This window comes from Camelus ferus, chromosome 12, assembly GCF_009834535.1.
Source record: "Camelus ferus isolate YT-003-E chromosome 12, BCGSAC_Cfer_1.0, whole genome shotgun sequence".
Classification (NCBI taxonomy): Eukaryota; Metazoa; Chordata; class Mammalia; order Artiodactyla; family Camelidae; genus Camelus; species Camelus ferus.
The window spans coordinates 4,141,608-4,157,018 of NC_045707.1; the positions used below are offsets into that span (position 1 = coordinate 4,141,608).

General features: G+C 37.8%; 1 protein-coding gene across 4 annotated transcripts in view; it reads right to left on the minus strand.

Annotated features, from left to right (window-relative positions):
- Nucleotides 1–3,763: 3,763 nt before the first annotated feature.
- Nucleotides 3,764–15,411, minus strand: part of DMC1 (DNA meiotic recombinase 1) — a 33,017-nt gene continuing 21,369 nt past the window's right edge. For 3 of the 4 annotated variants that reach the window (XM_032492262.1, XM_032492264.1, XM_032492260.1), the window contains 2 exons: nt 7,652–7,768; nt 3,764–6,034 (listed from right to left, as the gene is read on the minus strand). In XM_032492262.1, the coding sequence (XP_032348153.1) occupies nt 5,965–6,034; nt 7,652–7,768 (187 nt within the window). In that variant the 3' untranslated portion in view covers nt 3,764–5,964. The remainder of the gene's footprint in view (nt 6,035–7,651; nt 7,769–15,411) is intronic. The other variant, XM_032492261.1, reaches the window with a different exon arrangement.

Below are 15,411 nucleotides of genomic sequence, written 5' to 3' on the forward strand. Positions count from 1 at the left end.
CATAATACATTTAAAATACACATATGAATGAATGAAGATGAATGTAATGGGCCATCAAAGCCCATTAATAATTCAAGTTTTAAATTCAGGCAGCCTTATTCTGATTCCATGTTCATCAAGCATCTTTAGCTTCACATGAACTTGCTCACTGAGGTAATGGGTTGGTTGTTCAGGTCAATCTTTACATCTGGTCTGCTTGACATTGTATTCTGTTCTTCAATGTCACTGGCATCCTGGTATACTCCCCTTGGCAGCTTGTGTGCTTAGACTGAGGCATCTCTCTAGAAATTAACCAGTACTGGGGCACTATGCATATTAAAAATGGACGCTGAAGGCTAGACCCTGAGGCATGGAACGTTTGCCACCACATGAATTCTCCTGGGGAAAAATACAACTAGCTTTCCCAGGTTGAAACCCCTTTCTCTGGGTCTGCCTTCAAACTTACATAGTCTTAAAAATGTTACTTAAATATTTAAATTCTGTGTTGCTATGTAACTTTCCAAAAATCTGTGTCTGATGTCCCTGACCATACTGTAAGCTCTTGAAGATAAACTCTCCCCACCCCAAAGGGCCTAACACAGTACCCTGTAGAAGACTGTTACAGTGATGACCTCCAAGAAACCATACCTCCTGGTATTCAAACCTCTGTGTAGTCCCCTCCCACAATGACCCTGGGCTTGTGTGACTTGCTTTGGCCAACAAGACATTAACAAGCATGAGGCAAGTAGAGGCTTGATAAGCACTTGCTTCTCTTTGAAGCCAGCTGCCACGTAAAGAAGCTCAGGCTAGACTACTGAATGATGACAGAGAGAAGTCTCACTTTTTCAACCATCCCCGCCAAGACTCCACATATATTGGTGAGGCCATTTTAGACCCTCCAGCCAACTCATGGACTGAATGCAGCTGTATGAATGAACCATTTCCTTGCTCCTAAAAAACTGCCTTGTTATTTTTCTAGATGTTGTCCTGTTAGGAATGTGAAGGTAGAACTTCTATAGTCATCTTTTTAGAGACAACATCAGCACGATGGTGATGGGGAAGTGGAGAGAAAGAAAGAGAGCCCTTGATGACATTACAGAGTCGCTGAATTAACTATGGAGTTGGTCACCTTCTGGACTTTTTATCATATGAGGTGGCATATTTCCTCATTCTTTAGGTTACTTTGAGTTGGGTTTTCTGTTACTTGCAGCTGAAGGCAGATTCTAATTGATATACTCCTCAGCCAGCTTTACTGGTACAAGAACAAAACTCCTGAAATGCCCTGCATAGTATATAACAGACACTCAAGTAATTTGTCATTGCTGAGAAAGTAAAAGAAGACTGTGTAGTAGAGATTGCTAGTTGCTTACCTAACAGCCATTCTCCCCTTCCTCCTTAATTACAGAACTCTGAATTTTAGCTGGGCATACTGCTGTCTAGAACAAAAGACAGTATTTCCCTACCTTCTTTGTATATAGATATGGCTATATCACTGAGTTCAGGCCAATAAGACGTAAGCAGAATTGTTGTGTGAGAGGGCTGCTTCATAGAAGCTGACTCGGCTGAAAAGAACCTTTTTTTTTTTTTTTTTTTTCTGCCCTACAGCCTTTCCTCTTTCTTCCCCTAACTTGATTTCTCTGACTAGAGGTCCAGGCACCATCTTAGGCCATGAAATGACCTCGAGAATGGAAGCCAAGAGCTAGGATGGTCAAGCAGAAAGACAGAGGCCTGGAGTCCCAATGACAAAGCAGAGCCACTGTACAGCAGCTCTGGACTGCCTGGCTTCAGATTTTTTGTCTATGAGAGAAAGATAAACCTCAGTTTTGTTCAAGAAACTACTTCTTTAGGTTTTCCTCTTATATTCAGCTAAGTAAAATCCCTACTAGTAGTCTCCTCAACAACTTTCCTTTTAAAATACTGAAGACTGGTATAGAAGAATATATGAATCCACCTGAATATTAAGCAAGCCCTTCCTGGCTTCCTTTCTTCCAGTGCCTCGAAGCAGTATTTGGGTGTCGCCTTGTTAGTGCCTTGGATGGAATTCTAAATTGCAAGTAATAGAATCTGGCTTCTGAAGCAAAGAGAAATTTATCAGAAGGATATTAGGAGTCACTGAGTTGGCAGGAGGCTGGAGAATCACCCTAGGAATGGACAGGAGTCTGAGCAACTCTGCAGTTTAGGAATCAGAAACATGCAGTCTAGCAGCAGGAACAGCCACAGGTCAATGCCACTGCTGCCGACCCTGCTGTCACTGCATGCAAAAGTAGCCTCTAACCTGTGCTCTCATCTTTGTGACTGTTGATCAGTAGCCAACATCTCAGGATAGATGACATGAATTGGCGAGAGGTGACTCTTTAAAGGAAAACTAGGGTGTTTATTATGATGAAGATATGGAAACTGTGCAACCAACAAATGATAAACATTTACCATATCCAACAAGCCTGAGTCAGGTGAAGGAGACTTGACCCGCTGCAACTTGGTGTCTAAAGTCCCAATCTCTTTCCTCTCCATGAAAGACAGCCCTTCTCTGAGTCTAGTCTATTTCCTATTTTTGACTCGACCACCCTGTTCTGATCTCCTGACTTTCTGTCCTGGTTTTTCCTTTGTTTTTTTAAGGAATGGTTGAACAGGAAAGTTTGAAAGGGATGGAAGGGATTATCTATTTCAATCTCATCATTTTCTAAATAGATAAGTAGGTTTCCCCAGATCTTGACTTCCATGTTTCTGATTGTAGCAGGTACTGAATTTAGATTGTATCTTGTGCAATCTTGTGTTTGACTCCTTGACTGAACTTGGTTCTTATTAACTGTTATTTGTGTCCCCCCTAAAATTTATATGTTGAAGTCCTAAACCCCAATTCCTCAGAATGTGACCTTATTTAGAAGTAGGGTCATTGTAGAGATAATTAGTTAAGCTGAGGTCTTAAATGGAGTAGGGTGGGCCTCTAATCCAATATGACTGATATCCTTATAAAAAGGGGGAATTTAGACACAAAGACATGCACACAAGGAGAAAGCCATGTGAAGATTAAGGCAGAGATCAGGGTGACTCTGATCAGTCAAGGAACACTAAAGATTACCAGGAAACCACTTCCTCACAGCCCTCAGAAGGAACCAACCTTGATCTTGGACTTACAGCCTCCAGAACTGTTCTTGTTTAAGCCACCCAGTTTGTGGTACTTTCTTAGGGAAGCCCTGGCAAACTAATAGACTAATATTCCCAGGTAAAATCCCTGATCTTTGATACTTCATTCGTGGTCATAATACAAACATAATCTCCTCTCATAGGTTAGAGAACTTTGTCAACAGTCACCTATGACTCTGCCTTCTCTTCCTCTTTTTATATTCAATCTCACACCAAATCTTAACTATTTTACTGAAATGTCTATCCATTTCATTGCTACCACCCCAGATCCATTCTTTATCATCTCACAATTGATTTACTATAACTGTTTCCTAATTATCTCCTTGATGCCCGTGTTATTTCTTTTATCCACTGTATACGTCTTTTTCAGATTTATCCTCCAGCTCCCCATGCCAGCAACCTCCAGTCAGAGCAAACTGAAGCCTTTCTTTTTTTCCCTCTTTAAAGCTTTCCCATTCCTCTGCCTGCCTTTCAGTCTCTGCCAAAAGCAAATAAAGGTCACTGACTCTTGCTGTAGCAAATTTTAAATAAATAGCCTCTGTTTTCATTCGGTGTTTTTTGTATATTTCCACAGAATGAATACTGTATGGAGGAAAAAGGAATGTTTTTTCTGGTAGTGTTTTCTAACTTGGTAGGATGTAAGCCTAGGGCTACAAGCAGCATCTTGGCTACTTACTATGTGGGGAAAGCCTGTCAAAGAACAGCAGCAGCATGGAAATGAGCAGAGCAGGAGATGGAGGCAGGGAGAAAAGTCCTGATGATGCTGTTGAAGATCCTGTCCCCAGCCAAGTGGCTAAAGTCATCTCTACTTCTGGACTTTTCAGTCTCTTGAGTCAGTGAGTTCATGTCTTGCATTTGCTAGTTTGAATTTCTATGGCTTGCAACCAAGAGGCCTGACCAATAACATCTTTTTTTTTTTTTTTTTTTTTTTTTGAGCCTCTCTCTCCCCCTCGGAATAAGGAGCTAGAGCTATTTCTACAGTCAGGTAGAGGAGCAGGACTGGAAAGGCCTGATGCTTTGGTCACCCTGACAAACCCTGGCCTAGAAAAGTTCAATGGGCATGGCACAGTCTGCTATGCTGTCCCAAAGTTGAGCCGCAAGGTTGCCACTTTTTAGTTCAAGTTCACATGCTCAGCTATTGTTTTCCATAGCAGGGCATATCAAAGTGTCTAGATCCAGAGAGGTTTCTAGCCTTAACCACGTGCCACATTGAAACCAGCCTTCCCCACAGAACTGTAGGCCCTTGTGTTAAGCCCTCGTTTCCAACTCTACTGCTCACTAATAGGTAAATTCTCCTTGTCAGGGAGGTACCCAACTTAACCTAGAAAATTTTTCAGAATTACAAATCTTGGGAGTTTTATTTCCTTTCCTAACCAAAATGTTCTGGGTTCCTATACAAATTAGTCCATTTCCACTCTAGAGCTTGAATCTCTAGGAGAAGCTCAGTTTTTATCAAGTAGCAAAACCTTCCCTTATCCAGGAAAAAGTATGCATTTATATTTGCATACTAAAAAAAAAATTGAAGTGATTCTATAGAATACAGAAAATCTGCTCCACAATGACTTTAACTTGTTTATTCAGAGAAGAAGCTTCTGAGCTTCAAAAATAATAAAATTGAAAAGCTCTCATTTCCCAGTACCCCACACTGTGAATAATTTCTGCTTATTAGCCTTTGTCTCTTTGTTTCCAAATCCCAGCTTCTATGCTTTTGCACAGGCTGTCCCATAGCTTAACCTTTCCTCTCCCTTTTTTGGAACCATACTCTCCAAATTATTATATAATCATTTGCTCTCTCATTCTTTCACAAGTCTTTTACCTTAACTAGTGTACACATTCTTTGAGGGCAAGAACCATACCTTCTTTAAATAATCTTTAGCACTTGACATTCAATATACAATTGGTGAATAAAGGACTTAATTGATAATCAAATACATTTTATAACAAATGGTACTTTCAATACTTTAATTTTCACCCAAGTTGATGCAACATAAGAGATTAAATCTTTTTCAGGTCTATAAAGATTGCCATTTTAAAGATTATTAGTGTTTTAATTTTAAAATATTTTTATCATACATATATTTTGAAAACTAGATTTTATTTTTGTTCAACAATTAAAAAATATTCTTTTATGCATTTCTAAAATTAGCATCCAGAAATTTTACATTTAAATTAATAATTAAAAAAATATTTTGAATTCTGTATCCTAAAATTTAAGATATAAGAGTCATGCTATCTTGGCCACCCAAAATTGTAAAGTTCCTAATTACCTTCCTTTTTGTCTTTCCAATAAAATATGTAGGTATCAGAAGTACATTTTTAAAAAGTAAAGTCAACTTGTCAATAAGTCAAATGATTTAAAATTTAGCTTAATTTAATGTTTCTTTTCTGTTGCTATAAATGTGAATATACAGTTTGATAGTATAAATAAAAAAGCTTTTTTATGTGTCCTGTAAACATTCTTTTCTTAAATGTCTCTCTCCTTTGGAAGCGTATTCAATTCTGTAAGTTTAGGAGAATGGAACATTTCTGAGCTCACAGACTTTTCATCTGCTTATTGGTTCACTTTGGAATGCTAAAGTGAGGTGCCCCTTCCCTAACCAGTTTTCAAAAGGTTTATTCATATATATATATATGCATTCCTGAATTGACATACAATGTGCAGTTACAAATCAGAGACTTTTAAGATAAATGTAAGATTTAAATCTCTTTTGCTAACTTTCTTTTAATAACATGTAAAAAAAAAAAACAACACTCTTACTTCAAGATCTGAAATTTGAGACTGCATTTCCATTTCTTCAGCTCCTAACAAGCACTAAGAAGCAATTTGCATCAATTCGACACCTACTCCTTGGCATCCCCAATTCCTCCAGCAGTTATTGCGAAGGTGGCTTCATTTTCAGGCATCTCAGGGCTAACAGAATACAAGGGAACAGAAGTTTATAAAAGGCTCTGTTTCTATAAATACTGTATTCATGTCACAGGCATCATATTTCTATTTGTCTGAGTCTCCAGAGACATGTGAGTTGGTACAGCTAAATGTGGACTACAGAATATTCTTCACAAACATTTATTGAACAACTTCTATATGTAAAGTTCTGAATGCAATGAAAAATCACCCCAAACTTGGAAATAGGCAAAAGGGATAACTGGATGCTTCTTCGGTGTACTGTCAGGCATCATGTAGCAGACCCTCAGAGGCAGAACCCTAGTATTCTCTTAGGACTGTAAAAACTACAGAAGTTATTTGTTCCTACAGGTTTGGAGGACTTGATGAAATATACAAATGATTGACTATATAGATGAAGTTCATTCATTTGTTAATTCAACAAATAGTTATTGGGCTTTTACTATGTGCCAAGTACCGTGCTAGGTATTGGGGACATTAGTGAACCAGACTCAGTTCCTGTAGTGAGGGAAGTACATGTAATCAATTGATTACAACTCAGAGTAAGAAGTGTTCAGAGAAGTTCTAAGCACAGCAATCTGTTCAAGATAGAGACCAAGAAATTTTAGTAAAAAGAACAATCCTGCTAGCTATTTATTCAACAAAGTACATTTGTAACAAATTTCTAAAGATTGCTGAAGCTCCACAAAACATAGCATTTGCATATGTATTATAGTCTTCTACAGAGACTGATGATGAAAAGCTAAATGGTTTGAATAAAAACCAGATACATGGGGGAAATGATTATTTAATATTTATTCAATGACAATACATAATCGGTACTGTGATTTATATCCAAAACCAGATTAAAAGCTCATCTGATTTCTTTCTGGCTGATTTTTCCCTCTCTAGGGTAAAGAGTTATTGCACACCTTTGCCTTGTTGTCCAGAATTGGCTAATCAGTCAGTCACAAATACTGTGCATCGATTATATCCCAGGCACTAAGAATATAGTGATGAGCAAGAGAATAGTGTCCCTATCCTCAGGGTATTTACCGTCTAGTTGGGATGACATATGTTACATAAACCATTACCAAAGGAATGTAAGCTCCATGAGGGCAGGGACTTGTCTTTTTGTTTTTTTCACTGTTCTATCCCCAGAATCTAGAACAGCTGATACGTAATTCTCTGTAAAACATATTAAGCTTTTAACTATTAATAAATAAGTAAGGTACTGTGAAAGAATATAAGGTATAATATAGAGTATTAGCCTAGACTGTAAAGGTCAGGGAAAGATTCCTTGAAAAAGTGATGTTTAAACTGAAATCTAAAAAGAAGACTAGCAGGAAGAAAGAACATTCTTATCACATCCTGTACTTTTCCTGCACTTACCTCACTTCAAATGGAATTGATTATTACATTATCTAGCTTTACTATAAGCTTTGGAAGGTCAGGGACCAAGTCTATTTGTCAGTAAAAAGCCCTGAATCCCTAGAACCTAATACTTAGTAGGGATTCTCAATGAATTGAATACTTTTTGAGAAGGAAATTCTGCCAGTGGAATAATTACAGCCTCTCAGGAGAGGCAATCCTATCTAATACCAATATGCATAAGAATCTGATTAAGAATAAGAAAATATTTACCTGTCATAAATCTTGGCAATTCTCAGTTCTCCTCTTCCCTTTCGCAAGCTTATTCTTGTTGTTGAAGCATGAGCCAGAATGTGTCCCCCGATGGGTTTTTTAGGGTCTGCTTGAAAACTGAGTTAAAAAAATACCTTTTCAGGTTTCATCATGTGGACTCTACACACTAATACCTGCAATTACAGGGCAACTTTTCTGTGGAGGACTGCAGGGGATAGGGTGTGTGTGCTCTAAACGAGCAGTGGCTTGTTTATAAACCAGGGAATGGGGTAGGGTTTGGAGCTGCTATGTACCTCATTGCCATCCAATTCAGGCTTTTGAGATTCCTATCATAAATAGTTCATGTTTTGTTTAATTTTTAAAAATAAAAAACACAAATAAAACATTACTCTGTCTTAGGATAACTCTTGCGGTTAAGCAATTTTTCTCTACGAAATACAAAGACTGAATTTACTTATTGATTCATTTATCAGTAGAATTTATTAGTGGCGTATTGTATGCCAAGCACTGTTCTAGTCTAATGAAAAAGAAATACCCAAAGCTCCCTCATGATACTATGATGTAAATAAGAGCAGACTAAGAATCTCCTTCTTATTCATTAACTGTACGTGGGAAGTTTTCAATGTACTGGTTATGAATCTGCAGTGAGAATAATCTCAGAAATCTCTTTATCACTGATGTCTAAAGTTTATTCTTCTAAAATAGGATACAGAAAAGATAAGCTCTTACTATGATCATATGGATTCAAAAAATATAATTGCAAGGTAGTTACAAATATTGACACTCTTGAGAGATATACTCACTAGGGGACTAATATTCACTTGGCAGGAAGTGAGAGGTTCTTTTTTTATTTTTATTTTTTAAATTTCTTTTATATATTTTTACTTATTTATTTTTATTGGTGGGGGGAGATAATTAGGTTTACTTATTTTTTTATTTTTAGAGGAGGTACTGGGAATTGAACCCAGGACCTTTTGTATGCTAAATATGTGCTCTACCACTTGAGCTATAACCTCCCCAACAAAAGGTTCTTAATAACCCTAATAGTAAGCCCTTCAAAAAAGCCTAGGTGCAAAAATCCTTCACAAAATACTAGCAAACCGAATGCAGCAGCATATTAAAAGGATTGTACACCACGATCAAGCAGGATTTATTCTAGGAATGCAAGAATGGTTCAACATAGGAAAATCATCAATGTAACATACCATATCAATAGAATGAAGGAAAAAGACCCACAGGATTATCTCCTCTGACGCAGAAGAAAATCCAGACTTTGACATCATCAATAAACAGAACTGAACATAAACTAACAGGTTATACTAGATCAAAATAAATTCTGGTATAGCATAATAGCCTCAGCTCTGGGAGAATTCAGTTGCAAGTCAATGCAAGTTCTGCTTGCTCCATGAAGCTCAGGATTCTGGCTACTGTAGGCATGAGGCTTGGTGTAGTGAGGATGTAGCTGACTGACATGAGGTTAGAGTGACTTGGAGGTTGGTGGGGATAAGAAGCTCTCTGGTAAAGGAGTCTGCTATATAAACTGCTGCTTGATTAAATGGCTCAGAGGTTAGGACCAGCTGGCTGGGGTTGGATAGGATTGGTTAAGATTCAGCAGGTCCAACATGTGAACAAGAACAGACAGTTTTGGAGTGAACCAGTATCAAGAAAGCAGCCCGGCAGCTGAGACTGACAGGAGTTAAAAAGTCAGAAGGCTGGGTTGCTTTACTCAGGCAGCTGAAAGGGTAGTAAAGCAATAAAGCCATCTCAGTTGGATGAAACAGCTAAAGATGGGTTGTCTCTATAATGTTTACAGATCAATGCCACCCTTTTTAATGGAGTAACTCTAAACCTTCCAGGTCATCCTCCATTACGGGTGGTTCTTCAAGGTCTTTAAAAAATTCTATATTCTATCTATTTAGATGCGCTGCTTGAGGGCCTAATGATATTCTCAACAGGGCTGTAAACTCTGAACTTGCAAACATTGTATTTATGCTTCCTTAATGCATTTTTCATATTTTGCCTCTAGTGCTATTATTATTCGTATATTATACTCCCCCTCAACCCCTCTCCTATTATCCAGCACTAAGCTCCTAAGGGCAGATGACATTGTATTTAGCTCTATAGCAAGCAACCAGACAGTGGGTGCTCAAAAATATTTTTTGAACTTAAGATATGGAAGTTACAAAAATTCCAAGGAGGATATTGGACTATGGAAAGATAGGTGCGTCCACAGAAGGTAGACCAGTCAGAAATTTCTATGGGGAGGAGACAAGAAAGGAGAATCAGAGTTTGTTAAATGGGTAGAGAGAAGTTTTAACTGCTATGTTAACACTTCTCACAGATGGTCTCTCAATACTGCCTAGTAATTCTTCTACATGAGTATGGTTAGCTTCACCTCCCCTTTGCTAAATCTTCAGCAGTCTCTTTAAGCTCCATTTTCTGTCTTGTTCCCTAACCTTGGATGACATTGCCTGCTTCTTTATCAAGAAAAGGGGGCTCTCAGGAAGATGCTCTCTTAACTTTCCCCTCTTTTTCTCTGCTACTGACATACAGTCCTCCCTCAGTATCCACAGGGGAATCAGTTCCAGAACCCCTCCTCCCACCGCCCAGCCCCCCCGACCCCCACGGATACCAAAATTCATGGATGCCCAAGTCCCTTATATAAAATGGTGTAGCATAAAACCTACACACATCCTTCCATATACTTTAAATCATTTCTAGATTATTTCTGGGGGGAGGGAATCAAACCATTTTATGGAGGGGCTTTGGGGGAGGGTCAAAGGGCTGTGAGGACAATGAGGTCTGATGTCCTTGTCCTGACTGGGTCTCCCCAGCTTCAAGGTTGCCTAAAGCTCAAGATTATAATACCTAATACAATGTAAATGCTTCATAGTTATAAATACAACTTAAATACTATGTAAATTGTTGGTAGAGCATGGCAAATCCAAATTTTGCTTTTTGGAAATTTCTGGATTTTCTTCCTGAGTATTTTTGATCCTAGGTTGGTTGAACCCATGGAAGTGGAACCTGCGGATACGAAGGGCCCGCTATACTTATCTATAGCTGTACTCATTCTCCCTCCGTCCCCCTCAAACTTCTTTTCTTTTTTCTTATTTAAGCAAGTCCTCTTACACCTCAGTGCCTTTATACACACAATTATCTCTGACACAAAAGCCCCTTTCCCCTTGTGTTTGTTCATTTAGCTCCTACTCACCCATCAAGTGTGTCATCGCTTCCTGAAAACCTTGCCCGATACCCTGAAAACAGAGGAGAGGAGAGCCTGCCTTCCCTGTGCTCTCACATCACTATGTATATTCCCCTATTAAAGTAACTACATTATAATTTTTAATTCATGGGTCTCATTCCCCCACTATACTCTAAATCCTTATGCATTTTTGTAACTTCAGTGCCTAGAAAAGTGCCTATAATATAGAAGACACTCAGTAAATACTGTTGAATGGATACAGAAGAGAAGACAATTTGGGTCACCCCAAAACTAGATACTTTTAGACACAGATTTGTGACATATCTTCACTGAAGCTGTAATTCAAGGAATTTTAAGGGTATTCTAACAGAAAGCAGACAGGATTTCCCCCTAACTGAAGTAATCTGCCCACCACCCCCTTACAGATAATCTAAAGAAGAGCAGGAATACAGAGCTTTTAGATGCATGGCTGCGTTTTTTTCTTAGCAAATTATTGGCTTGCTGTTACCAATGTGGTACCCTCTGCACAAACGGAGATCAGGTACTACTGCTTGTCATTGGTTACTCCAGGTGAAGAGCCTGAATGTTAAGAATGTCATTTCCAAATGGAGATGATTTTGAATGAACTAAATGGGAAATAAATCATAGGATCTTCAAAAATGCTAAGAAATCATATAGGAAAGATAATATGGGGAGGAAAAAAGTCCTAAAAAGTGACTCATAATGTAAGAGGTTATACTTAATTAAAATAGATGGTAACACAGCGTAACAGCCTTAGCTCTGGGAGAGTATCAAGCCAATTCACATTTTACTTGCTCCATCAAAGTGTTTAGGATTCTGTGCAGAATTTTATGCAGAATTTACAGTTCTTAACTTTTCTTATAAGTCACTAGCACTTTGGTAATATAATAAAAGATATAGACTCTCCCCCCTTCTGCCAGAAAAATGCACATATGTACATATACCAAACTATTCATATAAGTTCAGGAGATTCAAGGTTCTTCCCCCTCTGATGTGGATGAGTATTAACAATAACAACAACAACCAAGATTTACTGAGTCCTTACTATGTGGCAGACACTCTTCTAATTCATCTAATTATTTTCCTTTGCTTGGATTCCATATTTAGTATATAACTTTGGATTAAAATTTAGATTCTTATTGAGGTCTGCCTATAAGGAGAGAATGCACTTGTCACAAGAACCTCAAATGTAGTTTACGTTTTTCTTCATCAGTAAACTGGCCCTCTGATCTTTCACTGAGTCTCATGAGTTTGATTAATATGTCTGCCCCTGAGAGATGGATTTGTTCTTAGTAGAATGACCAAATCAAACCTGTGTATGTAAGGCTGAAGGTCCTGAACTCTGGTTCAACTCACTAAGGTAATGGATACATCACTACAAAGCCTCTCAAATGACAGCACGCTAACCTTTCCCCAGGCATGTACAGCTTTAATGTGCTATGTGGTGTATGAGCTTTGGAGTTAGATCTGGGTTCAAATTTTTGCTTATCAGCCAGCCATGTGACCTCAGGAAAATTGTTTAATCATTCTAGGTGTGTTTCTTCATTTTAAATGGGGGATAATAACTGTACCTAATTTGTAGGGTAACTAAGAATAAAATAAAATAATTTAGGTAAGGCATTAACCCAGTCACTGTAAGTATTACTATCTGTTTTCCTAATCCAGACTCAAACACTTATTACCTATGTTACCTTGGGCTAATTACTTACTTTTATGAATCTCAGTTTCTTTAACTGTAAAATGGGAACCAAAAAAAAAACAACTTCTTAGGGCTGTTGTGAAGATTCAAGATGTATTTAATATTGGGAGCCTACTACTTGCCAGGAACTGTGCCAGGTTGTTTATATACATTAGCTTTACCCTTGCAGTAATCTTGGCATGTATGAGATACTCAATAGGAAGGTGGGTATAGCTCAGTGGTAGAGTGTATGCTCAGCATACACAGGGTCCTGGGTTCAATCCCCAATACCTCCACTAAAAAAAAAAGAGAGAGAGAGACTCTCAATAAATAGTAATTATTATAATTTAACTAATGACTCAGTTAAAAACAGTTACTTTTTCAATGACATGTAAACCAAGAAACTTTTCTTAAAGTTTCTTTGAACTTTTTTGAGTATACTAGCAGTTACAACCAAGTCTTGAGGTAAAGTAGAAGGTGTAATAGCATTCCACATTCTTTTTGAGGGCTTTAATTTACTTCTATTTCTGACCAAGTAAAGACAGCTTTAGAAAACCACCCACATTCCTCCTTTAGCCTATTCTCTTATTTTCCCTTCTTTTATATTTTTCTTCTCTTCTTTCTTCCTTCTTTCAGTGGGTGCGGGAGTATGATGAGAAGGAGGAAGAGATAAGGGTGGATATTAGGAATAAAGAGGGCCCAGGAAAGATTGTTTCATTTATCTCCTTCTTGTTGAACAGGATACATACAGCATGTTATATTGTTGACAGAGACCCAGAACAGCCTGATCTCCCAACTTCAAATTAGGGTGCAGGGGTCATGAAGTATAGGATTCTGGTGATGGTAGGGCAGGTGATATTCTTCTGGGAGTAAGATGGGAAGAGTAGCACAGTGAAACTAAAAGAGCATCAACCTTGAAGTCAAAGATACCTGGGTTCAAGTCCTGGCTCCTGCTTTTTAACTGTGTGATTGAGCAAGTGGGCATTCTGAGCTGTTGTTTCCTCCTTTATAAATTAGGGATAATAATAGTGTCTACCTCAAGCACTGGTTGGAGTGGAAACCTGAGGGGTCTGGGCAAGGGCAGACTTGATGGACAATTGGTACTCCTGATACTTTTGACTTGCTAAGGAATAAACTTAAAGATGGAATTTTTGAGAAAGGGTCCATTGAGAGAAAGGATGAGTGAATATGTCCAAGAATGAGGAGGATACTTTGAGATTAGAGGAAGATAAAGAGAGTACTGCCAAAAGAGAAGAATTCTGGTGAAAAATAAGAGATGGTTAAAAACAAAAGGGAATATGTTTTACAGATGACCAATAGTAACATGAAAAGATGCTCAACATCACTAATTATCAGAGAAATGCAAATAAAAACTATAATGAGTTACCTCACACCAGTCAGAATGGCCATCATTAAAAAGTCCACAAATGATAAATACTGGAGAGGGTGTGGAGAAAACGGAGTCCTCCTACACTGTTGGTGGGAATATAATTTTGTTCAGCCACTATGGAAAACAGTATGGTGGTTTCTTAAAAAACTAAAAATAGTTACCATGTGATCCAGCAATCCCACTCCTGGGCCTATATCTGAAGAAAACTCTAATTTGAAAAGATACATGCACCTTAATGTTCATAGCAGCACTATTTACAATAGCCAAGACATGGAAACAAACTAAATGTTCATCAACAGATGAACAGATAAAGAAGTTGTGGTATATATATGTACAATGGAATACTACTCAGTGATTAAAAAAGAACAACATAATACTATTTGCAGCAACATGAATGGACCTAGAGATTATCATGCTAAGGGAAGTCAGACAGAGAAAGACAAACATCACATGATATTACTTATATATGGAATCTTTAAAAAAAATGATACAAATGAACTTATTTACAAAACATAAACAGACTCACAGACATAGAAAATAAACTTACTTTTACTAAAGGGGAAGGGGAGGGAGAGATAAATTAGGAATTTGGGATTAGCAGATACAAACTACTATATTTATATGTAAAATAGATAAACAATAAGGCCCTACTGTTTACATCTTGCAGTAACCTATAATGAAAAAGAATATATACATATGTATAACTGAATCACTAAGCTGTACATCAGAAACCAACACAACATGGTAAAACAACTATACTTCAATAAAAAAAGGAGTATGTTTAAGAAGTTTTGTTAAGTAACCCCACCCCCCATTTCCTCCCAAAATATGCAGAAAAATCTACACATTTTTCAAAATTTTTAAGGTGGAATTTTGGGGGTGGGGTGGGGAGAGATGCAGCAACATGAGACTGGCTTCATAGAACAGGGAGACCCAAGGAGGCTGAGTTACGTTGAGGTGATATGAGAAATATGTAAAATGATACAGGGAAGTACTTGGCACATGGTAAGCAACCAATAAACATAAATGCTCTTAATTTTGAGGGAGAGGAAAGTGAAGTTCAAATAATTTAAATGTTGCACAAGGTCACCATGCTAGTAACTTTGGAATGCTTTTTTCTCTAACCATATTGCCTCTTAACTTACACTAATGATGTAGAATCAGTAAGTGACATCCTTGAATAAACTGACTGCACATTTACAAGACTGCAAATGTAAGATGACTTCTTGTTTTAAGAAAACAAATACACAAATGAGGTAGGTGGCATCATCATGGTCTTATTTGTTATCTTATTATTTGCCCTGGTATGAAGCTTTACAGGCTGAAACTTTGACTTTATTTCCAGGTCTTCATCAACTGGATCATTCTAGTTCTAAAATTTGTATCTGTAAGCCTCATCTAGGAGCTACTGCTCTGCTGTATCATATGGCAGCTCCTTGCCTCTATAATTTTGTTCCTTTTTAATG